At 39.9% G+C, this 26737-nt stretch overlaps 1 protein-coding gene across 8 annotated transcripts in view; it reads left to right on the forward strand.

Moving 5' to 3' along the window:
* IQGAP2 (IQ motif containing GTPase activating protein 2) overlaps positions 1-26737 on the forward strand; it is a 120348-nt gene that overhangs the window by 38971 nt on the left and 54640 nt on the right. For all 8 annotated transcript variants that reach the window (XM_042825969.1, XM_042825972.1, XM_042825975.1 and 5 more), the window contains exons 3-4: positions 23750-23906; positions 25036-25113. In XM_042825969.1, the coding sequence (XP_042681903.1) occupies positions 23750-23906; positions 25036-25113 (235 nt within the window). The remainder of the gene's footprint in view (positions 1-23749; positions 23907-25035; positions 25114-26737) is intronic.

Raw genomic sequence — 26737 nt, forward strand, 5'->3', positions numbered from 1 at the left:
TTTTTTTTTTTTTTTTTTTTTTTTTTTTTTTTTTTTTTTTTTTTTTTGCACAAGGCTTTTCTCATGCGAATCGCCCTCGGTGCGGGCTAAGCCTCCCCGACGTGAATAGCTTTTCTTCTCATTCAGAGCCGATCTGCGGCGGTTGTGATGTAAGCTGGAAGAGATTTTCCTCTTCTGGGCTCCCTGGTGGAAGCTGCACAGGCAACTTCTGGAGAAGAGAGCAATTACTATGGCCCAGCAGCAGACAGGTGCCGTGCTCCTTGCTGCTTGCCTTGGTTATCTCGAGAAAAAATAATCCATTTGGCATCAGAGAAGTTGTTTGCTGTTTTGTGCATAGTGCTTAGTGCTGCTGTTGTGGCAGCAAGGTATTCTGGCAAGGAAAAGACTAAGATGAAAGTGTAAGCTATACGCAGGGCTCCTTAAAACAGACATGTATGCTAAGCTTAATTTCTGTTTGCACAATTCCTTTTCCTAATTCCTGCTGGTAGTAATTTTGTGAGGAAAGGTAAAAACTCTGTTGCCAGATACTGCTAGTTGCCTGGAATTTATTTTTAGCTACAAAGTCACCCTGACATGCAAATCCAGAGTCATGATTTTTGCTCTCTGGTGCTCCTTTGTATCAATCTTGTGGATTATTAATTCCTTTATACCTTTTGGTCCTGCTGTGGATAGCAGAAGGGAGGTTTTATTGAAGACTGAGGTTTGTTTGTTTTTTTTCCCAATTGCAGTACTGTAAGACAGAAACACCAGATACTTCTAGTTTAGCTGATGATTTCCTATGATCATTAAAGGGTGATTTGATAGCAACCAGGTGTTGGTCATTGCTAGTTGTCATACCATAATTTTCAGGCAATGAAGCAATGGTTGCGTTTTGTCCTTGAATTTGGAAGCTATTGTGATTCACTGGGTATTTCTGTTTAGCACTTGATGTAGAAGCAGTGTGATACACTCACTGTGCTGAGCAGTGAAAAACAGGACTGCTTGTGGCTTTCATGGCATTTAGAAATTGAATTAAATATTTATAGGTTGTTGTCCCATCTGAATCTGTCCATGACTGCACATACTCATCATTACCTTGCTAGTAAGACGTTGCTATGATTAGCTAGGCAGGGTTTAAGTAAAATCCTTTGTGTTCTTACCCTGAGTGTAAATATAAAAAAATGAAAGGAAATATTTGGCCTCCGTTTCATGGTGATCAGTACTTGTATGACAGGCAGTCAAAGGCTGCTTACAGTAAGTGGAAAAGCAATAATAAAACTTCATGAAAATAGCTTTCTGTTGGGCTTTAGATTTGCTCCCTAGATACTAATTGTGTGTTTAAGATTACTGCTGCTTCATCGGACTGCTTCTGGAGATCTGGAAACATCTCAGCAATTGTAATAGCTCCTTCTAGACCAAAATGAGTTAGCTTCATTGCTTTGGTGTAGCTGAGTGACTGCACTAGGTTAGATAGTTGTCAAGCTCTTCATTTCTTTTGAAATAGATGTTAGAGAAGCCCCATGTGCAAGAAGTATTGAGCAGGTGAAAATCTTTTGGAAAGAGGGGATGTTTTGTGGCTTTGATAGGAAGTAAAAATATATTCTTCAATTCCAAAACATTACTTTTCTGTTCTTACAAAAAAAGGGTTTTTATAATGACTTCTTTTCAGAATGCAATTAAATACCATCTACTTCCAAAAGAGGTTTAAGTACAGATGAAGTGTAAAAAACAAAACATATATGATGAGTTCACTGTGCTGAGCTATGTTTTTGGAAAGCATCACTTGCAGATGAATGTTCTTGTCACTTGGAAGGGTAGAAAAAGGGCCATGCAGCCGTTCTTAGCTTGTTCTCATTACTAAATGTAGATGGATTATGCAACTACAACACTAAACTTGATAGATCCAGATGGTCAACTTCAGATATGGTATATTTTGTTTCACATTTTTTGTTAATGCAGTAAATCCTGGGCTAAGAATTGAAGCTAGGATGTAAACTTACCTTGAGCTGCCCAAGAGCTTAGATTTTCTGTGCTCTGAGGGCAGGGCAAAGCGCTTCCAGAAGGCTGTATCACCATCTACTCAGCCTTATAGGAAGTGCCTGTGCTTGTAGGGGAGATGCTAAGGCAAGCATTCATACAAGTGTCCAAAATGGCTAAAACCTCCAAGTGAATACTCTGACACTTAAGTACAAGCATGCACATCGTCTTTAAGACACTGTTGTACAACTGGATGACAGCCTTTGCTCTCCATGGAGCTGAGGAATCTATTTGCTGCAGTAGTCAAAAAAAAAATTGAGCAGCAGCTGAGTAGACCAACTTAACTCTCCTAAGAGTAATTACACTAGTTCTCTTAGTCATTTCTGCATTCCAGATGAACACACAGAAAAATGTCTAGACATATGTATAAAAAAAAGTCAGTCCTGCTTGAATTTCGCCCTGAAGTTGTTTCTATAAGTGCTTTTTCAATGTATTTGGAAAAAAATTAGTAACTTAGAGCGTTCAGTCGTAAAGAACGCTGTGTCTCTTGTGCACCATCTGTACGCACCTGTGTGTTCACAGAGTGCAACTACTGAAAGGAACAACTGCATTTTTTAAAACCTGTTTGAATAGTGTCCAGTATTGTTATAGTGCAAACAATCCTGAATTACAGTGCCTTAAATCTCGTGCTAACAATAATCATAACTGAAACACAAACCTGCTGCATTACTCCAGGTTTTGATTACACTGGGATCCAGAAATTGTCCATAGGCATTATGAGTTAATCTTCTGAAATAAATGATACAAAGAAATCATATGTTCAAAAAAAGAGAATGATCAAAATGATCTGGTAAGTTCTGACTAGTTTAAACTCAAAGGGGCTAATTGAGGCTAATTTGCAAATATGTTTGCATGTCTTTGTTGATTGTTCTTAGGAGCAAGGCATTCAGCTATAGAATCTATGTAGATGCAGCTGTATCTCTATAGATTCAGCTACAGAATCTCTTGTCTACCAGGTGTGATGGTCAGTTACTAGCTACCACACCTCTGATATTCAATTTTGCACATAGGTTTTCTTTATAATAATGTTTGAGATAAGCACAAATGCCTCCTAAATGTTAGTCTGTCTTCTAGACAGATACAGGACTATTCGCTTATGATGCTCCTGATGATGGTAAGAATAGGTTGCATTGTATTGGACTTGCTTTGTGCAATTAACATCCATCCTGGGATATTGGGAGTCCAATACAATTGATAAAGATAAGAAATTCCTTTTCTGAGAATTTCTTCAGAGCGTTAGGAAATTCAATTACTTGCAGGACGTGGTCATCAAAGTTACAATTTAGGTTGAGGCAGACAAGAAGTGTTTTTGTAAGCATTGATAGAGGACTTAATAAAGCCAGCAACAGATCTAGTCAGTCTAGTGGTTTGACTGAAATGCCAGTCTTTCAATAAAAGAATCAACAATACATACAAAACTGTTCCATGCATCGTTTTGATTGTAAAACAAACTGTGGCTCTGCTGACTGACTTTTCGTTAGAAATGCAGAAATTTCCTGTTGTTGGTTTTAACTTAGATGTAGGTATGATAGTGGTCATTTCCGAATAGATTCCATTTTTTGTGGTGGTCACTGCTGCTTGCTGGAGAGGGGGTAGTTCCCAGACAACATGTGTGAAAGCTGCTCTTTTGAGGCTTGATCTGCCAGGAGTGAGTGCCCTATCGATTGGACAAACCCTGTTATTCACTCCTTTGCTGGGAATCATGCTCTCCTCCTTAGTCTCTTCCACAGGTGCAGAGAAAATTCATTTTTCCCCTCTTTTTCCACAGATTGTAATGTCTGAGTTTACTTTTATTTTACCATGCAGTTTTTATATGTTCAGATTAATACGTTCAGCAATGGGCAGTGGTATCTGATTTTTTTTTTTTTTTTAGAAAAGCATGTAGAAAACAGACCTTGAGTTTATCTGACTTTAAGCATTTCGCATTAGATAACTTTTTGTAGAATATGAGAACCAGTGGGGTTTGCTGGCATTATGATGATGCATGTTGAGAAATCATTGTTTAAATTTTTGGTGAAAGCAAACAGTCTGTGTTGATAGGCTTGTTCTGTCCCTTCAAGAAAACACAGCATATTTTGATAGAATATTTTTTTCTAGCATTCAAAAACAAAGCTTTGAAAGCATCTAGATGTAAAACAGCTTGACACATGGCACATTCTTAGTCACTATATTTTAAAATAAATACTGTGTTGCTGATCTGGCATTCCATGAGTGTAACAAAAAAAAAAAAAACAAAAAAACCACAAGTGGTGGTACTGAGTTTTTCTGGTAGTAAGACATGATGCAGAAACTAAGGCATGGTGAAGGTATCTATGCTTTCAGTACTAAAGCCATGTAAAATGATGTTGTCAGACAGCGAGGGAAGTGTGGATTATGACCTGTTGGTTTTCTGCCTCTACAAGTCACAGAATCACAGAATTGCAAGGTTGGAAACAACCTGCAAGATCATCTAGTCTAACCACCCTCCCATTCCTATTAGTACCACAAGCACTAACCCACATCTCATAGCTCCTCATCCAGGCGCCTCTTGAACACTGCCAGGGACAGCGACTCCACCACCTCCCTGGGCAGCCATTCCAGTGCCTGACCACTCTGAGAGAAAAAGTTTCTCCTAATGTCCAACCTAAACCTCCTCTGGTATAACTTCTGGCCGTTACCTCAGGTTCTACTATTTGCCTGGGAGAAGAGGCCAGACCCTTTTATACCACAGCCTCCCTTCAGGAAGTTGTAGAGTGCAATGAGGTCTCCCCTGAGCCTCCTCTTCTCCAGACTGAACAATCCCAGCTCCCTCAGCCGCTCCTCATAAGGTTTGTGCTCCAGACCCCTCACCAGTTTTGTTTCCAGTTTCTCTGGACACGCTTCAGGGCCTCAATGTCATTTCTGTAGTGAGGGACCCAAAACTGAACACAGTTCTTGAGGTGCGGCCTCACCAGAGCTGAGTACAGGGGACGATCACCTCCCTGCTCCTGCTGGCCACACCATTTCTAATGCAGGCCAAGATGCCGTTGGCCCTCTTGGCCACCTGGGCACACTGTGGGCTCATGTTCAGCCGAGCATCAACCAACACCCCCAGGTCCCTTTCCTCTTCACAATCATCCAGCCACTCACCCCCAAGCCTGTAGTGCTGCATGGGGTTGTTGTGCCCAAAGTGAAGGACCCAGCACTTGGCCTTGTTGATCCTCATCCCATTCACCTCGGCCCAGCAATCCAGCTTATCTAGATCCCTCTGCAGGGCCTCCCTGCCCTCAGGCAGATCGACACCACCTCCCAGTTTGGTGTCATCTGCAAACCTACTCAGGATACACTCGAGCCCTTCATCTAAGTCGTCAATGAAGATATTAAACAGGATGGATCCCAGCACCGACCCTTGGGCCACACTACTTGAAACAAGTCTCCAGCTGGACTTAACTCCATTGAGCACCACCTGCTGAGCACGGCCCTCCAGCCAGTTCCTTATCCAACGGAGGGTAAACCTGTCCAAGCCACGGGCAGCCAGTTTCCACAGAAGGATACTGTGAGAGACCATGTCAAAGGCTTTGCTGAAGTCTAGGTAGACTACATCAGCAGCCTTTCCATCATCTACCAGTCTGGTCACCCAGTCGTAGAAAGAGATGAGGTTGGTCAAACATGACCTGCCTTTCATGAACCCATGCTGGCTGGGCCTGATCCTGTGAACGTCACGCACGAGCTGTGTGATCTCTCCCAGGAGGATTTGTTCCATGACCTTCCCTGGCACTGATGTCAGGCTGACAGGCCTGTAGTTTCCCGGATCCTCCTTACAGTCCTTCTTGTAGATGGGAGTCACATCAGCAAGCCTCCAAAAAAAATGTTGCATTGAAGCTGATGCTGTAGATTAGCACACAAGTTTTCTTCTGTATATTGGCTGTAAAGACACAGATAGTGTATTACCTGATCTGTGCGTCTTCCATCTGAGGCACAACTGCTATACAGGACTGGAGATGAGACTGGATGTTGTCCAGGTGACCAGCTTGGACTGACTGGGGTAGGGTAGAGATGGGACAGTGCAGAGCTGTCTTAGCACCAGCTTTGACCCATAGGCTTCCACTGAGGACTTGGCTTACATAGATGTGGTACATGTGTCTAAATTCTGAACTAGTGCAGTTTGTCTAGGTGAAATCCTGGTGCTTGGTGGCTGGAGATCAAAATACTTCAGCATGCTGTGCTCTCTTCTAGAGATAAAAGAATATAGACTGGCTTTGGTATCTTTTTGACTAGAGCTCGGAAAGATGAAGTAACAGATGACTTAAAGTATAGAGATATACAATACCGTAAAATGGGAATTTTAAAAGTGTGTTAGCTTAACTTTGTGAAGAAAAGAATTCCTAGTAAATAAGTTGTATATAAGTAATTAAAATTAACTAATTTTAAGTGACCATTATTATTTTAGTGACAGCATACAGAAAATTCTGAAACGTTGGAGTTGGATACATTAGGGAGATGTATACATGTAGTAAAGTTGGTTTTTGCATTTCTGGTATTTTTTGGTATCTCCTTGGAGAAGGAAGTGGTGATGTTAAAGTCCAAAGAGGGAGATTCCAGGACAGCAAAACTGCGTCTTGTTTTAGTATACTCTGCAACCTTAAATGATCAGTGATCTTGCTTGGAATAGCTTTCTCCTAAATTTACCAAAGGTACTCAATAAACTCACCATTTGCTTAGCACAGCACTTAAGGTGACTGATTCCATGCGTAATTACCCTTCGCAGTTAATAAATAGTTCAAACAGGACTCTGTGGTTGCATAAGATCAGTTGCTTCTAGTACCCCTAAAAAAATAAGTTTGTAGGATTTTAACCAAAGTTATAGAATAAAAATGGATAGGAAAATAACATAATACACCCCATCCTTTTATGTATGGACAGTGTTTCTAGGGTCTTTGACAGCTGTGGAAAGGAATTTTAATCTTCTGCCCCATAGTACTCTGGCTCTCAAACTGTGTCAGACTTTGAAACAAAGATTGGCTTTACAAACAAGATCCAATTAGTGACTAAGGATGAAACATTCTTCTTAGCGTGGATAACTGTCTGGATTCAGTGCAGAACTGGGAACACTTCTGTGGTAATTAGTAGTGTTCCCCGATACAGTCTGTAATGAGAAATTGTTTCCATAGTGTTTTGGATCTCTTTCCACCCATTTCTTGAATTAATTGAAGCATTGGGCTGGGCTGAGTGTAGAAGGCTTGCTGCAGTACCACCTTGGGCACAAGGTTGGTGTCAGCTGTGGAAACTGTCAGCTGGAAAATGCAGGTAAAAAATCTCGTAGCTTGTGTTCTTGCGTATATATTATCTTGCACTGAAAATAAATTAATAAAGCAGTGCATGGAAGCATGCGATTATATAGCCCTATTTTTTTCAGACTGTACAACTATGATCTGCCCATTTGCTTCTCTAGGATGCTCTTTTTTGTTGAAATCATCTACTGGGATTTTTTTAGCTGCATTTCTGGCCTGAGAAGCAACTGAACTTGCGTGGCCTCCACAGCCCCTGCAGACAACAGAAATCTTTGAATTGCATGTTCTTCCCCAGTGTGACTCTCCCCTAGTTTTGGAAAATGATGCACAGTTGCCAGAAAATGATGTAATGCAGATAATGTAATATCCCATATACAAACCAAAAGCTATTTAGAAATTGGGCTGACAAGAAAGAAAAGGAAATGAAATGGCTGTGTACATCAGATGCATATCTAAATTTTAAAATCAGCATAACAGTGTGTGCATTTGTTAAATACAGATGTAATGCAAAGAAAAGATGCCCTGTTTCTTGAACTATGTTTTTGGAGGAGCTAGAATAGGTAGTCATGTCCTGCTCCCTCCCTTGTGTCACTGCACTCATTCACACAGCCAAGCTGTGTGTCAGACCAGGGAGCCAATCTGGCTATTGCTAATGCATGTATCTGGTGATGTTGCACTAGTTCTCAGCAGGTCCAGTTTCTGGTGCCACTCACCCCATGGTCCTCTGAGCATAGGGATTGCCAAAGAGTGGAGGGAAAACGCAGGTAAGAATCGGCAGCAGAGAGTGGAATGGGAAAAGGAGAAGTGTGTTAACCTCAGTGGCCATCTGAGCCTTTAAACAACCCTGAAATGACAGCCTTAGCCTCACTGAAGTGGCATGACGATTTCAAATGCAAGTTTTTCATGTACGGAAACAGGAAGTTTTTCAGTTCCTTTTCCCTGCTGCTATTTGTACCAAAAAGGCAATGTTTGCCAGTGTCCCTTTGTGCTGCCTGTGGAATGTGGGAGAAGGAGCATTTTTCCCCAGGACTGGTTTGCCATCCCTGAGCCTTCTTTGGGAGGAGTGATCTGCAGCCCTGACATGATGGCATGGGTAGGTGAAATGCTGTGAATTCGTACTGTGGCATAAGTCTTTTCACTTATAAAATAGCAAAGGCAGCAGAAGACAACAAGTAAGGGTTGATGGGGAAAATTAAAGTCTATGAACATTTGTTCCTCCCCTGTTGCTAGCAGATATGAGTTTGTGTTCTGCTGCTCTGGGAATGGATGTGGAATTTCATTTGTTACTAACCATCACACTTTCATATGTCTGACCTGTGCCTGGAAATATCATATACAGTGTATCCACAAGATAAATTAACTGAGCAGTGTGTTTCTTATTACTTCACCTCTGTCACTGTATTCTGCATTAAAAACTAAACAGTGAGTAAAAACGAGCCTGTAAACTGACCCACCTGTACTAAGCACAGCATTGTACAAGATAAGTCTAATGTTCAGCCTGTACACTTCATTTCCCTATGTGATATAGTGCTGGCTCTGCTCTTAGGCCAACATGCTTTTCTCTCCTGCTGCTCCCAATTATTGTAACCAGAACATAAACAGATGTTCTGAGTAAGACTGTTGAATTTGAGCTCAACAGTGTATTTATCATAACGCAAACCTCTTTCTTAAAAGAAGTCTTTGCTGTTTGACAGTCTCTGCCCTGATCACATTGTGGACCTGCTACTTAAAAGGAGTTAGGTCAGATTAGATGTGACTCCTTCCTACTCATGGGGAGGATTTCCCTTGATTTCCCTTGTTTTCTGTCATAACCATGTACATCATTGTTCTTCCACCAGCCAGTAACTAAGGAACACTGAGCATAAAATATTGCTCTTCCCCATGCAGGGGCATACTATCCAAAAGATGTCCACTTGATACAATCTCTGTGAAACTAAAATAAATCACAATGCGTTTCCCCTCTTCAAAATACTTATTTCAAGCCCAATCCTGAGTTGCATTCACAACTCTGATATTTCCAGGTGAATTAACTTGCCAGTAGAACATTGTTTATGATAAGAAAGATGTATAGTTAAATTGTTCCTGTCTGAAGTCATTGATGATGACTACTCCAAGTCCAGAAAGAAAATTAAGCCATGCCTTAAGCACTGGAACCTCGGTGAGATCCATTGCTGCTGTGATACAGTTCTGTCTTCCTGTGACCTAAATTCTTTTCTGGCATTGCAAACTCATGTACTGAAACACAGACTGGAGTTTCAGTGTGGCAAGAACTGCTGTGGATCCAAAATGGGACAAATGAGGGGCTGTTGGGTAGCCTTTTGAGTGTATTTGTAAAAGTATATCTAACTGATTAGGAGTAGGACTGACTGTAGGAGTCTGAGTAGGACAGCTATGGAGTCAAAAATCATGTAAAGAAGTTCAGAAGCTTTTTAAGAAAGAGGAAAATGAAGGCAGTGGTGATTGCTGGAAAACAGAAAAAATAAAATGTAGGATGAAGACTTGTCATACAGTTATTTTGTAATAGAAGATTAAGTCACTTTGTCAGAGGATTAGGGAGAAACAGGACACTTTCCTTAAACCAGTGAACTACGACTCTCTACGTATTTGTTCTTATTCTTACATACAGTACTGACATTTCATTTAAGCAGCAGAAAAGAAGTGGCAGTGAATGGCAGTATAAGCACAATGCTTCAGTTTTGCTCACCATCGTTTTCTAGTAAGATCCTCCAAAATGAAGTCAGGTATGTGGTTACTGCTACATAGCAGTAAGTTTAACGTATGGTGCCCTGTAAGTAAATATATGCATTTCAATTTTAAAAGGAAAACAGTGTATATGAAATTTGATTCTGAAACTTGTGGAAATGCTATAAGAAATCACATATAAGGAAGAATCTAATTATCCATAATTCCCAACACGAGAAACTGGGAACTAATTGTTTGCCAGTAAGTAGCACCAATGTTAAAATGCATATTTCTTGAAACTATTTTAGAAATACATGAGGAAAGATCTGAAAAAAACTCTGTTTGAAGTTTCCTTTAAACCAAAGAATATATTTTTCTCCAGAGTTTCTTTGACTGTTTATTGCTTAATACAGTTGATGTGTTTCTCTGCTCAGTTGTAATTACTGCAGCACAAGATGTGATGTGTGTGTAGTATGATGTTGTAGTGGCAGTAAATACTTTTTTTTAAAGCAGGCCAGAATGGAGCAGAGGCAATGTTTATGTAAAGCAAGCTATGTCAAAGGAGTGTACTATAATCAAGAATATCTTACATATTTATAAATGAAGAATTAAGTTGCTCAGGATTTTCCTAACAAGCTGCTCATATCTTAATACCACTCTGCTGGCAGATATAGTTTTGAAAGGAACATCTTGTTTTTCATTTAATATGTTTGCAAATGAATCAGTCCACAAAGAAAAAAGAAAACCCTTATTTCTGAAAGGTAGATGTTTTTGCTCTTTCCCTAGCCATGCTGAGCACAAGCACTCCTGTGCAGATGCCTAGAAAAGAATAATTTTCAGCTCTTTGTTCAAGCAATGGGGGTATCTTTATTGGGATGGAACATTATGCTGTGTGTATGCTGGGTACATTCTGCTATTTTCCAGTAGAGCTAAGAGGAAATCTAAATACTTGCAGCAATCAGTTGATGGACAAAAGGATTCTTCTGGGATTCCTTTTTATATCAGTTCTACTGTCTACTACTGTGCAGAAACATCATTTACTCTTGCTGAATAATAAATAAGCTCTGAGAGTATCAGTGGAAAAAACAGTGATAATTACTTCAGATTCCAGTAGCTATCAAGTGAGTTCACAAAACATGCTGTTCAGAAGGAGATGTGTATATCTAATCCAGTTTACTTTTTTCTCATCCTGTTTGGCTGCTTATGTTGGATGTATGCTTTGTCTGACTTTCATATGCTTTTACTACTTCCCTATTGTAAACTGTCACCTTTGAGGGACTGAGGCTTGATGTTCTGAAACAAACCCAAAATCTTGTGGCAAATGCATTGTAAGTGGCTGAATGCTTGATCAACAGTTAGGATGCTTTTCTAGAAGTTTAGCTTGCTGAATAGTTTGATGTCATGGAAGAACGGGCCATTTCACTTTTCTATGAGATCTGACTCAGCAAGCAGAAAGAGATTTGCTTCTCCACTTTGGAGAAACTACCCTTCATGTAGTCTGAAGAAAACAGCACTAAGCCAGGCAACTTGGAAGTGTCTGTCTCTAGAAATGTCTCCTGTTCGTAAGCTGGAAAGAACAATCCAAAATTTTAGTGGTTGACTCCTTTACAAGGAAGTAAGGGTGGCAGAATGACTACTACTATTACGTGTGCAAACATGCAATTTCTGCTGCCCTTCTCATTTAATTGCAAAACCAGCACTCCTGCAATAGCCACTGAATGTAGAACTCATGTTTGAAATTCAGAGCAACTGAGCTATTCAGTTTCTTTGAATATACATTTTGATTTTATTGAAGAGAAAGAGAAGTGTATGGAGATGTCTCCCTTATGTTGATTCTTCATATGGAAAGCTGAAGTAAAATGTGTTAAGAGTTTGGCTGGGTCTCAAAGGAAGCACACAAGTTCTGTGAGATGTACTTTTTAAGTCTTAGATGAAGGCAAATATCTAATTGACTCTGTCAGAATGATTCCTTAGTTAAAAGCTATATCTGCAGTAATTGTGATGTACTTCAAGACTCTGAAGTTTTTTTCTTTTTCATAAGAAAAATTCCTTATGCTATTTTAGATTTAATACATCAGCAAAATTTACAGTGACTACACTCATGTTCAAGCAGTTCTTCCAGTGTTCCTGTCAAGACTGTACGTAATACAGGCTAAAGGATACCCTTTCACACTGCATTTCAGACAAGAGTGGCAAGAGTATTCACTGGGCTTTCTATTCTCCTCTATAAATCTGGCTATTTGGCATCTGTCCTGCTGGTCCCTACGAGCTCCTGTGGCAGGAACCATAAGGCATGGTGACAGTTGCACTCCTTTTCCTTTGCCCCACAGCAGTTGCTTTTCCAGTATGAACAGTGTCTTATGCTCTTTGTTGCCATATTGTCTTCTACCCTGTGAGTAGAAGTACCCAGTGATTTGTTGTTTATACTGATTTTTTTTTCTGCTAAACTTTCAGCGTACTTCAGGAGAGGTAGTAGCATCTCTGTGGATATCTTTTACAGGAATAATCACACTGCAGACAATGATTTGGCTCTGAAGGCTGCAACAGCCTGTAGCTCAAAATGCACAAGGCCGTCTAAGACAATAGAAAGATACAAATGCTAAGAGGAAGTGGGAATCTAGTTTTAGGTTTGTGTGGCTTCTGGTTATAACTGCTACAGCCTCCATGATCAACACCGAACAGACACTGTGTTTGCTTGGGATAAGAGAAAGATGAGGAGCAAATTCTTATATCAAAATAGCAACGTAAGGCACTTAGGTCTCTGTATAAGGCTGAGAGTTAACAAGCTGTGATGGTTTGCTGATTAACTTGATCGAAGTATCTAGGTCATGAATAGGCTTGGCAGAAAGGCAGATTGTCTTAAAATATTTTTGTTTCAAGTTCAGGATTTTTTCCTGTGTTAAATTGTTTGCTTATTGAGGGTCAAAAACCTTGCCTCGATGGTATTTGCTGCTTCCTAGTATTTTAATGTTCTTCTCTTGTCCTGTTAATTTCTACTTCAGGAAGCATAATTGTACCATCTTTAGAGAAGTCTCATTACAATAGTAATGTCACCTTTGTAATGTGAAACACTGTAATATCTTGTTACACCTTTTTGAGGTAGCATCACCTTTTTTGTAATAGTAAAGCGAGATTTACTTACCTAAAAATGAGATCTCTAATGAAGAGGCTGGATGATAGGGGATGATGGGTGACAGCCCTACATCTCACTTTGTTTTCAAAATAAAAATGTCACAACTTTTGTTTTCAAACATGCTTTTACATTAATTTCCTATGTTAATTTCCTATTAATTTCCTATGTTTCAAAAAACTTGGAGTTGCCGGGGGAGGTGGTGCTGGAATATTTCCAAATAGGATATGCTGCACTGGTTAAAGCAATTACCGATTTTGTACCGATTTTGTACCAGTTTTGTTTCTGTTTGCTGTAGTTCTTGCCTTACTTGGAAATCAGTTCTAAAGGAACTGCTGCACAAATCGTTCTCTAGAGTTCATGCGCCTAAGGATTCACAGAGGGCTTAAACAGGCTGAAAAGTCTCTGGAAACCTCATTGTTGTAGAACATAGCTCCACAAGTAGCTGGAAATACTCTATAAATTTTGTCAAGCTCCCCTTCTGTTTTTAAGTTTCTTCCATATTTATTTCATCATATATGAACAAGGAAACAATGGTGCTTTGTTTTGTATTTGCTGTTTTGTACAAAATATTGAGGATTCATATATGTAGTCCTCAACATCCAACACATTCCGTGGTTACTGCCCTGCCAGGCAGTTCTACTTATCCCAAATCTCATGATTAAATTGGATGATCGGTAATGGCTATAGCACTGTCATTGTGATTGAGCAGCTGCTGTGTGTAACACTGGCTTGGGGTGTCAGTGGTGAGGAGTTATCTGACATTTTGCTTCTCTGGTTGTTAAGGTGATAACTCTGAGTGTCCAGAAGCACTCATGTGTTGCCCTGAGCACCTGGCTTGGTGCTATAAGCCAGACTTGATACCCCATCAACCACTTGTTGAATTAACTGGTGTTGAAACAGCTCATTTTTTCCAGTATGAGGTGACTTGTTTGTGACTGTTGGGCTCATGATTGTTTCTGGCACCTCTCTTACTGTCCTGAGTAGCCTGGATGCTGGGGCTTAGATGATAGATTTTTGTCACACAGTGATTATTGTAATTGATAAGGACATGGCATTATTCATTCTTGGAGACAGAAGTGCCTCACATGTGCAAATGTTGGAAATGGTGATCTTAAAAGCCCTTAAATTGAAGTGTTGTAACCAGATAGTACACTAAGTGTTGACTGTTTGAGATATTGTTAATCATGCTGTTAAGCTTTCAATTTGCTGAACACTACCAGTTCCTTTTTTTAGTCTAGCATTTAAATTAGTTTGGCTTTCAGAGTCTTTTAGTCATATCTGTCATTAATATTTTTGAGGGAAGATTCTACACACTTGTAACTAACCTAGCTTGCACTAGCCACATTCCTAAAGGTATTCTAAAGGTATTTTGTATTCCTGGCTGTAAGTACTGCCTAGGAAGACATACTGGAGATGCTTGCAAAATTTTATCATTCTTCTAATTCTCGAAAGACTTGCACTGGAAAAATTGTAGCCAGGTCTTCACCAAGAACTCAGGCCTAGGTATTGTGTAGGAATTTCAGATATAATACTCAGTGTAAGTCAGTATTAACTAACTGCCCCAGACCTAGGCAGAAAACACTATATAATTTTGAAGCTGGAATAGTGAGATGGTCTTGGAGCATCAGAAGTTTTCTATAACCATTCTAATTTAAATTCTGGTAATAAACGTCAGGTTGCAGGTGGCTTGTGAGGCTTTTTTTTTTTTTTTTTTTTTTTTTTTGGTGATTTTCCTTTAGTAGTTGAAATGAGGTGACTGGTCACAGGCCATTCAATGGCCTCATATGGCTGCCATTGCTGTTTGTAATGCTGGTCACTGCTGTAGAAAGACTGCTAATTTTCGGCAGCATAGAACACAATGAATATCTTGTTTTTCTTACTTCTGGTTATTAAATATTATTTTGCTATCTACATCTCTTTCCTTTGATACAGGCCTGATTTGTATGTATGCACTTCACAAATTTTACATGTATCACTGATTTGGTAGACGAGGAGAGCATTTCTTGTAAAAGCAAGAGAAAAAGAAAATGGAAAAAAGCTTGTAGGTGCTGTTCCTGGCTAAATACTCTGGCTTTAACTTTGTTCTTCTATCTTGTGTTTCTTTTTGACAGGAGACAAAGTTCAAACTTAGCAAACTCCCTCTAATTACTGCTGTTTTGTAGTGTTTACATAACAATAAGTGCTTTTAGCAACAGTTCAGCTTTTCACAAGCTGACTCTTTCAGTCTTTTCACTTCTTTAACATCTTGTTCTCTCATCCATGTCTCTTAATTCTTACTTGGCTGCTGTCCTGCACTTTTTTATAGGTCCCAGCTGCATGTCTAGTAGCTGTATTTCTTGGTCTTCTTTATGATCTTTGTACCTGCATACTTGCTGTTAGTTGTTTTCAAAGTAATGTTTGTCAGATGTTGGACAGTAAAATACTGATATCTGAATTAGAACCAGTGGAGTTGAACTGATCTAGAGATAACCCTAGATCTTGCCATGCGTGAGTTGTGTTTCCTGTTCTGCATCATGCATAGCACTAGACATGTTCTTTAGCCCACACATCCAGGAGGGCAGTTCTGCTATCCCAACTTGTTAATCACCAAATAAATACACAACTCTTATCTGCAGATCTGCATATTTCTACTGCTATTTTTGAATGGCAGGCCTGGTTTTAGCACATGTACTACATAAAGGCTGTCATACTGAACATGTTGTGAACGTTACTTTGCTGGTCGATTTTTCAATCCTGTGAACATGTTGATTATAGACATAGTGTTCATGTCTGTCTACTTACCTGGAAAGAAGGGTCATACATATCCCTCCATACAGCTATGTAATATAATACATGGAAGCCACATCTGACTGCATGCAGAGATGATCGTGCTGTTCTGGAGGTCTCTTAGCTGCCATCCCACAAGTGGTTAGTGATGACAGTTGCTATAAACATCACAGCTGGTGATGCACTGGAACTTGAGAGAGGGTGAACTGCTAGCTTCTTTATGGGCAGGTTTGGTTCAGCTTGAGAGGCTTCATCAAAATCATTCTCTTATAGAACGCTTTGTAGAGACTACAGCTGTTTTTCTGTGCATTCAGATACTAATTATTGCTGTGATAAAGCACAGATTTTGGGTAAAGACTTAAAGTAACTGTATTCATAAGACTAGAAGGTCTCTTGCATGATGTAGAAGTGAGTTTATACGAAGCATCCATTGTTGGTTACACTTCTGTAATGTGTTCATGGCTTGCCAAAGAAGCATATCTTCTGCTGCAAATCAAAATTCCACTATCTTCCTCTCAAGAGGGTTCCTTGAGTGGCCATTAAGTTGTGCCAGGAAAAAAAAATTCTTAAAATTGAAAAGCATGAAATAACACATACTTGTTTTGGTTTTGACACAGTGCATTAGTGTATTGCCATACTGCAGCTGTACTGAACATAGGAAACGAGGAAAAAATGCAAGAGTATATAGTTATATATACAGTATACAAGTCTAAACTATAGTCCTGGTGTCTGAGACCTCAGCGTTTTTCTTAAGCATATGTTTGGACTGATTTTTTTTTTCAACTCTTCCATACCAACAACAAAAACTACTGTATAAGTTTTTTATTCCTGTGCTAGCTTTTGTTTATCAAATCAGTGTCTATGCAGAATGGCAAAATACTAAGTTTAGATAAATCCATGTGGTCTTCTGATATTTTCAGATAAAAGCTCTTCTTGCTTTGTAGGGCTGGAGATGGATTCTTTATTTTACATGTGGGACTTTGGAGCTTAAGTCTGTGCTACCTGAAATTTAATTAAAATTGAGTCTGCCATTCCTCCCAAATGATGCTTCCAGGGGCCACTGGGCAACTGGTGAATTTCTGTTGTCGCTTGTTGCAGAAATTGCCTTTAAAACAGGGCTTGACTCTGGAGTTTTATGAAACATGAGAGCCTGAGCTGTTATTTTCATTGTGAACATCTCACAGAGTCCTTGGGAGAAGACCAATCTCCAACTTAATATTTTACTTCATTTGGTCAGGTAACCTTAGAGTACTGTTCTTTCAGTCAATAAGAGTAAATTGGGCTTTCCTCTGGAGAAATGTATCTGGTGACACTACTCCACTTTCCTTCCTATCTCTTCAGTGCTCGTACCCGGGCAGCCTGCTGCTGGGCCAGGAGCTGGGCAATAAGGCAAAGCAGCTGTGTGATCACCAGCCTGGATTTTGTTGGTATTGGCCCTTCTCACTGCGTTATCTCATAGAGCAGTTGTCAAGTTCGTGGCTGATATGCAGTGCTAAATCTTAATGTCTACTACAAACAGAACAGGCAGCAAAACAAAGCCTGTTCTGATTGCCATGCTGTTGCACATAGGATTGTAGGGTCATAGCCTGCTTGCTGGAGAGTCTCTAAGGATTTTTTCACCTTAAAAGTGCTGAGTAAACAGGACTTGGCTGCTGCTGGATGCCCAGTAGACTGTGTTGGCCCTGGGGCCATGTCACTGCTCCACAGGTTTCCTGAGCAGCAGGTTGCCTTGTGGACTCTAATCACTGATTAACCCACATAAAGGTCTTGTGAAATAAACCAGATTATAATAACAAGTAGTATCTGCACTGCCATCTTGTGAACCAGATTTTTATAACACCTTGAAGATTATTTTGTAAACATGATGGTGTTTCTATGGCAGCAGAAATCTGGTGTGGAAAAATCTTGCTGAAATGATTTACTGCTGTTTCAGTGTGCCAAACCACATGAGCAAGTTGTCACAGTTTCTTGTTTCTACTCATCTAAGTTGAATGACCTTCATTTGGAGGACTTTGATCAGGGAGATGAATATTGCAGCAACCTGAATGCAGGTCTGCACAGTGAGATCCATACCATTTTAATACGTGTGCATGACAAACGTATATACAGGTTTTTCATAGTTTGCAGTGTAGCTCTTGCTGGAAGTCAGTATCCTCCTGGATTAAATAATACCTGTCTTAATCATAAAAATAAGTTGTGATGCTGCTAAATCTTAAAGCAGTTGAAGATCAGGGGGATAAACAGACTTGTGGAGGGGGCAAAAAAAAAAAATTAAAAATCCAAGCACTGTTATCTAATATAAAATCTCTTGGTATGGTATTTGATAGTCGTTTTATATGTTTAGATGAAGTTCTGAGGTCTTGTATTAGTCACAATATCCCCTGTAATATTGCATCATGTTATATTTTGTATGTACTATTAGAGAAATGTAGTAGCCTGCATCATGAGTTCCTTCTTCATGCTGCTTCAGTAACTCACTTATTCTCATACTGTATTTCTGGAGCTGATAAAATTTGAGACTCAATGGAGACTGTTACTGGAGTAGGAATCTACAGACCCAGTTTTAAACCGTGTTACCAACATGTCTGGCTCCAGTGGTAAGTTGTCAGCACAGAGCAGTACCTCTAACTTGAGCCAAAGCTTCCAGCTGTGACCAAGATTTGGGACTGTATGCACCAGAGTGTGAGAAAAGAGCTGGAAAAAAAAGCTATTCTCTTAACTTCTGTTCTCTCTGCTCTGTCACTGCTCTGCACAATCTCTAAGGGAAGCCTACAAGCCATTATTTGCAATTATTTGGTAAAACTCATACTTGTTATGATACTATTTGAATTGTCTGTATTGACTTTCATTGAATCACTGCAAGTTTTGCATGTTTTTGTTCTAGAAATAGCATGTAGCTGTGAAACAATCCTTTTCTAAGATATCTGGTTGGTTACTTTGCTCAGCCACAAAATGCACCGAACTCTCTTCTGCCACTATCAGCATCCTTTTAGAAACAGTATTTAGAGGACCGTTAGTAAAAATAAATAAAAAACAGAAAACCCACCGCTTTCTGCATTAGGGAACAAAAGTAAGTGAAGAATTAAGAGCAGAGATTTCTTAGCAAATGTTTAGATTCAGAAATTAGAGGCGTAATGTAGCACTTCAAATGTTCCAGTTCTCATGGTTCAGCTACTGTGTATTTCTAAATATCTTCAAATTCCTTATTTGAGATAATGTCTGAAACAGAGGGATTTTTATTTAATGTAGGAGCCAAACATTTTGTTTTGGGACTGGTTGTTACTTTTTGTCCTCTTCTAGTAATGTGACTGTCATCCTTTCTGTGGAATGAGATGGCTTTAGAGTAACTACTGGCTGAAAACTTCCTTTTGATACGCATGTGCAAGAGCAGATTGAAGGGCTGTGGTTGTGAGTCAGGGAAGTAGTAAATGTGTGGTAACTTGTTTTTACCTTGTTTTCACTATACCTTTTTCATAGCAGCATATAGTGTTTTGAGGCCTGACTCTGGTACCTTGCCTCTGCTTCTCAGGAGATACAAATCTGGTGTCCTTTGAATCCACATCTTGTGGCGCAAAACCAAGAGAGAAGGGTAGTCAAATATAAGTTCTGCTACTGAATTCAGCACTTGCCAAATGCGATGGGCTTTGGGCAGGTTGTACAATGTATTCTCTGCCGAGCATTAGTTTAAGCATTTCAGGTCCCTCAGCCAGCAGTGTGTTTTGCTGACCACACAGATTGCCAGTGACAACCTCATAACTGGTGGAGTTCATAGTGCAGCACTAGTGCTTCCAGTTCCCTTGGCCCTTTTCTTGAATGAGATTCAATTTTATTTATTTTTTTCTTTTAAAGTGCAGGTCTGATCTTGTTACACTGCTGCTGTTTTCTGTGTTTAAATCTGGAGACTGGAGTCTCCTGATGATGTAGTATGCTGTTTACTGCTCATAGGCACAGAAGAAATCATTGTTATCTTGCCAGAAATTCACTGCTGAATCTCTCTGCCTCAGACTGCCAAAAGGAAAAAAAAAAAAAAAACCCCAAAAAACCAAAACAAAACCCAAAAAGAACTGAGCAGAGAAAATGGAAACTGTACCTCTTGTACCTCAATACTCACTCCTGGCTGGCTCTGCAACACTGCATTGGTTCTGGAGGCCTATTTCCATTGATCAAGTCTTTCTTTCTTTTAACTTTTTTAAGGCAAATCAGTGTTGACAACTGCTGGAGTGAAAAGAAATTAAAAGGTGGTTGGCTTTGCTTACTGGCATAGTTATTTATACTTATATAAGATCCAGAGTGTCTTTTTTCAGGAAAACGTCTGTTTATACATTTGAAACCAAAATAAGAACAAAGCAAACATGCTTAGCACCACAGGAATATTTAAATGATAGGCTAATTTTTGGTGATGCTGTTCCACAACTTCAGCAGCATTACACACTTCAGTCTGTTTCCTGACACTGCTTTTTTTCCTGCCCCACAGAGTGGGGTTTGGGTGTAGCTGTAAGTAGTGACCAAGCCACCACTGTATTCACCATGAGGATATCTTTCTGTGGCATGCATTTGCCATTTATGGTTGTTAAAAACACAGTAGTAGTTTCGGGTTTGTACTATAGAAAAGGACTGTGCATATTTGATAGCTATACTACTGTCACTACACAAGCTTCATACTGGAGAAAAGTATACTGCATACTGCTGAGTTATAGACACTTCCTCTGGTATAGCCATGGTATTAACTTTTCTTTTTTTTTTTGTGGAACAGCTCTTGTGACAGACTTTAAATCTAATGCTGATGCTGCAGTACTGTGTGCTCAGGAAAACAGTGGGAGAGCCAAAGGCAATGCTGGCTCTTTTTCAGTCTAAAGAAAAAATAAATTACTCCAAAGGAACCTATAAATTCTTATGGTCAGGTAGATACTATCTGTTTCCTTCAAAAACAGAAGTTGAAGGGATTTCTGTTTTTTCACTACAGCCTACTCTTCCTGTTGGCACCACATCATATTATAACTTTTATAAACTTCCCAAACTGCGTCTTGAAAAGCAGAACTTCACTTCACTAGCCTTACAAGTAATACTTTGTCCTGTTGAGAAGTGCAATTATTTTTAAACAAAATTGGTGCACCAAGACCAAAACTATTGTAGTAGCAACAACTGGAAATATGTGCTGCAGATGTTTCGGTGTACACAAGCAGAGACTGACAGTTGAGCGGCACAACTGAAACTCAGTGTTTGTATATTGCAGGGACTCACTGTAATTCCTGTGGTGAATAAGTTCTGCAGCTTCCAAACATCGACAAAACTTGTCTTATATGTAATTTGATCACATCTATTTTATCTACTGTGTTCCAAAAGGCTCTAAGATACTTGTCCTATTGCTGACCTGGGAGAGTGTTTTTCTGGAATTAATATAACTTAAAGATTTTTAGCTACAAGTGGACATAAGTTTGTAATTATTTTTGTTTTCAGGTATACTCCACTTATCTTTCTCTACTTTCTCCTTTTTACCACTGAGTTAGTAAGTTTCTCTCTCTGAAAAGACTACTCATATTTATCTGTACTTGGTGGACTGACAACTGTATTTTTGATTCTGTTTTTTTTCTGTTTTCACTGCTTCCTCATATAGTTTTCAGTTTCTTCTTTATGTTGCATTCACTCACTGAATTGCTGAGGGGAGCCTCACTGTCCAGAACAAGATGGTTCCATACTTGGGCTTGTCACCATGCAGGAAACAAATACAAAACAGATTCTTTTTTCAGAGTTCCCATTATTTAAATTAAGCGAAAGAGCAGCTTCCACCTTGTACCGGTATCCATTTCTCTGCCTCATCAACAGTAACGGATTGTGTCCTGACAAGAAAGTTGGAGTTCAGAGGTGTGAAGGATCTGATGAAATATGAAGAGTGCTGTTGTGAGGTGTATAGTTTCCATCGCTGGAGATGGCTCAGTGGACAACAGGATCAGCTCTAGCTTGTGGTGACTGCCTCCTTTTTATTTCTCAGCATGCTCCTCCTGCTGTCAGGGTCATACTTCCAGAAGATGTGTTTTAGGAAATAATGTAGGAATAGTAGACTGGTTCAGGTAAAATTCACCTTTGCTACAAACTGGAATATATATTCTTTTTAATACCTTCCTCTGTGTTGAAGAAGACAAATGTTATGATGTTTTTAGAAAGAAATTCTTTACTTGAGGGTGGTGAGACACTGGAACAGGTTGCCCAGTGAGGCTGTGGATGTCCCCCCTCTCTGGAAGCATTCAAGGCCAGGCTGGATGGGACTTTGAGCAACTTGGTCTTGAGGGAGGTGCCCCTGCATATAGCAGGGAGTTGGAACTGGATGACCTTAAAGGTGCCTCCTAACCTAAAGTATTCTATGTTTTGCCTTACTGTGCACATTTATTCATTCTATAAAGCATCATTAATAAAGATGACTTTTGGAATTCTCTGCATAGAGCCATAACATGTAAGTGTGCAATGCAGAACAGAGCAGAAATGTGTCTCAGTGATACAATCCTTCTTCCCAAAGCAGCTTTTGCCCTGCAAACTACAATTTCCCCAGTGACATCCAACTCTGTGTGATACTGCCAAGATTTATGGCTGGTGGTTTCCTGAAGAGCTATTTGGGTAGTCTGTGCTTCACTGAAACAACTTTCATATGTCTTGTAACAAATCCAAAAGTGTAATGGAATAGGTCATTTGTCTTGAGTTTTAATGTGAAACAAAATGATGTAGTGAGGAAAAACTGGCTCATTTTCAGCCTGGATTCCAGCTTTCTGGTTTCCGAACTCACTCTTGTGGATGTGATGCTAGATTTGTAATGCTGTTTTGTACAGCATACCACTAGCCTGCCTTAGTGACAGTGAGGCAAACTAATATCATCATATGTGGCAAAGAACATAACTGAAGATACTAATATCTTTTTAACAAAAGGATAGATTTCCTAAAGGGGAAAAAAAAAAAAAAAAAGAGGAAACAAAACAGATTTAAAACTCTTCTAATGCTAGCTACTAGAAATGAGAATATGATTACAGGGCCAGAATACTTAGGCCACCAATGCAAGGAACTTCTGGTACAGAAGTAATCTTTTTCAGGATACTTTGATAGCAGTGTTTCTTTTCTATGCATTATAAATGTACAGGATAAAAGGGTTTTGTCTTTTAAAGATTTTCTGAACTGGTTATATATTGACTGTTTTCTGTCTAGTGTCATACCTAAATCTAAAAAAAAAACTTTTTCACCTTGAAAGATGTTGAACAAGAAGGCCTTTCCGCTGATGAGTAGTGGAAATGTTTCAGCCAAGACGTTGCTGGACAGAGCTCAGATGGGCTGTTTCAATGAAAAGCTTAGATCCTTCCATCAGCAATGACACCACGAGTCATGAGTGGAGATGAAGGGCTGCTGCCTGGTAAAGGAGGATGATAAGATGCTGAATTTGCCACGAATTTAGCACACCTAGGCATTGGGAACCCAGACAACCCCTTGCATTGCTGGCTTTGATGCCCTCATCATTCAACATAATCTTTTAGTCTTCCTAAAATGGAAGCACCAGTAATACATAGTACCCTGTTCTTTCTTCTGGTTTCAGGGCAAATCACTACCTACTTAAAAGCCTGGGATTGCTCAGAAGATCTTTACACAGCAGTGTGAAAATAAAATAGACATCCTCTGGGAGACACATCCGAAGAGATTAGGTTATTTATGGGTCCTTAGCATGCAGTGCAAATTGGACTCTAATTGTTTTGATCTGCTTTGTTAATGAATATGAGTATTTTCTCTTTCTGCCTGTATACTCATTCCCATTACTGACTGTGATTGTTGAGTGGTGACTTGAAAAGTATGATGGCTATGGGGAAGGATGTCAGATCAAATGCGCTGAAACTGCAGATAACAGTATTTCTTAAACAATGTCTTTGTATAGGTGGATGGAGGTCTGCTTGGAAGAAGAGCTGCCCCCTACTACTGAGCTGGAAGAAGGCTTAAGGAATGGTGTTTATCTTGCCAAGCTTGCAAAATTCTTTGCCCCCAATCTGGTGTCAGACAAAAAGATCTATGATGTGAAGCAGGAACGTTACAAGGTAATAACTTTCTATTTTCAAAAAATTGTCTATTGACTAGCTCTTGAAGATCCATGAGCATGATTAGTCCATTTTCTATGTCTCTTTTGTAAGCCTGTCAAGATAAGATGGGAGATGTACAGCACTTAAGAAGCCAGTATGAAAATTTAGAAATATTTCATAAGAGGAAAAACAGTATTAGTGACACTTAATGTTTTTAAAGCCAAACGAATTATACTTCTGTCTCCACAAAACAGGAGGTTTATTCATGTAATTATTCCTTATTAGGAAAAGGAGCCAAAAAATAAAAAATAAATTAATAATTAAACTTGATAACTATTTCTGATTTTATTAATCTTGTAGGGAGGGACATTCCCTTCATCTGTGCTATATTTTTCTGTGCCTATTTTTGTTACCAAATTTACCACTAAAGCAAAGAAATTAGGCTTGGGTTGCTACATCAGTGAGCTGTTTGTTAACTACAAGACTATCAGTAACAGAAACATGCACAGCATAAGACCCCTCTATTCAATGCTTTATTTCAGTCTGTAGAGGGCTCAGGAAAAACTCAAACATCTAAGTTTTAGAGGTGTAATCACTTTGTTGTTTGGAAGTTCATAAACTAAGTTGCTCTTCTTTCATGTGCTTGATAGAATCATGGTTAGGACATAGTTACGGTTAAATTCTTCTTTTGATATCCATAAATCTGGTTTCAAATCTAGCTTATCTTTTATAAAAGCATGACTTGAATATTAGGAAAAATATGGTGACTGACTGGTGATGCGTTAGAACAGCCCAGGAAGGTTAGGCTGCCCAGGGAGGTGATGGAGTCACCATTCCTGGAGCTTTTCAAGAAAAGACTGAATGTGGCACTCAGGGACGTGATTAGTGGGTATGGTGCTGGTGGTCTGATTGTTGGACTCGATGATCTTAATGGTCTTCCCCAGTCTTCATGATTCCATGAGTTGGACGTAGTGAGTTTGTTGATACGTTAGGCGGCTTCATTAACAGGATTGCAACTATGATGCTTGGGGTCTCCAGGTCAAATGAGGGAAAACTGCTTCAGGATACAAAATTGGGAAGCAGCAGAGTAATCAGTAGAGAATGTAAGCATTGTTTTTATCATCTCTTTCTCCTGTGTTTCCCATAGAGATCAGGACTTCATTTTCGGCACACTGATAACACCGTGCAGTGGCTAAGAGCAATGGAGTCTATCGGTCTGCCTAAGGTAAGCATCTGAATTTAGCAAGGGAACAGAATCAAGGCAGTGACTCAGTAATGTCTCCTTTCAACTGCCCAAGTCTAAACTTGTGTACAGTAAGCCTCCTGGGAGGGCTAGTTCAGACACATATCTGAAGAGAAAATAATGCTGCTTGGTTTGTGCTCGGTGCTGTGGGTGATGAGCGCCATGGGGGAGAATACTCAGGGTGCTTATCTTGAGAGTCAGAAGGGGGTAGTAGTAGTGCTTTAGCTGTACTTTATTGTTAGTACAGTCTTGGTGGGGGCCTGAATGTGGTAGAGTTAGAACTGGAAAACTTTTTCTTCCTTTTGGTTGCTACCTCTGATGTCTTTTGCTGCCTCTTCCTCCTAACGTATGTCGTAGTTTCTCTGCCTTTGCCCAGTTTCCAGGCTGACCCTGTACGTCCCGGTGTGGCTCTACTGCTCTTCTTCCTCCAGCTGCTTTCTTGGGTCACCTTTCACACTTACCTCCCTTCTCACGGGTCTGCGCTTCTCATCTCCCTCTCTCCTGCTATTTCTGGGCACCAATGAGTCTTCCTTTGGATGAAAATTTTTAAAGAAAGGGCTGTGTGGAAACACTTCACTTGCCCTGCTGGTTTGGTACCTGCAGGCCTGAGGAGCAGCCCCAGGGTGAGTGCTTGGTGTGGGTCTGCCCCACATTGTGCGAGGCTGGGCACAGCACGGATGCTCAGATGGCTGCCTGGGAACTGCAAAATGGGACCGGCTCCCTGTGTGGGAGCCTGAAAACAAAAAAGAGCTCCTTTTGACTGCTCTCACAGGCATGATGAAGATTGAGGGGGAGATGCCTTTCCTAGGTCAACTCTGTTTTAGCTGTTTGCAAGCCTGAGTCTCCTCTTCAGCTGGCGGATTCCCTCTTTTTCCAAAGGCTTTTGTCTCTGTTGCAGAGGAGCACTGTGGCCAGAAGATTTCCCATGTCTCCCTCCCAAAGCCACAGTGTGCAAGTGATGAGGAGGGCACCATGCTCCTGGCCAGCTCAGTCTTGCTCTGTTGGCCAATGTACTGCCCAGTCTTGAGCTGCAGTGTGCTGCCAGCTCACAAGGATAGCCACTGCTTTCCTTTTTTTTTTTTTTTTTTCACAGAAGAGCCATGGTTTGTGACTGGGACTAAGGCCGGGAACAAATTGGTAGTAGGACCAAAACTGGAATTCACAGTGTGACTTCTTAACTAAATTATTTTACACTCCTCCATCTGAACATATTTTTTTCTGTTACTGGTGCTGGAGGTATTGGTGTTTGGATGTTTTTGAATTGTTAAGTCTTGCAAAAGTGAACCAACACCACCTAGTAAATAACTGTGTCCTAAGCTTTGGGTGTCTGAAGGAGAAGAAATCCTATGTCCTGAGCTTTTGCCAAAGAGTCTTTTCTAAATGTCTTGCCAAAATCCTGTCTGCTTATCTTCCTCGCTTTCCATTCTAATATTAAACTTCAAGCTCTATTAGATTCTTTATTATGAAAACTATAGATGAAGATAAAATAGCATGAGAAGAGATTTTATTCATAAATGTATAGAGATAACAGTCGAATTTCTGTGATTCCAAGGTAGTGATCTGCAGGGAGCCCATTTTAGCTATTCTTCTGCCCAGTTACCTTTAT

This window comes from Centrocercus urophasianus, unplaced genomic scaffold (assembly GCF_019232065.1).
Source record: "Centrocercus urophasianus isolate 14NV4802_14NV808 unplaced genomic scaffold, USGS_Curo_1.0 seq_25, whole genome shotgun sequence".
NCBI lineage: Eukaryota > Metazoa > Chordata > Aves > Galliformes > Phasianidae > Centrocercus > Centrocercus urophasianus.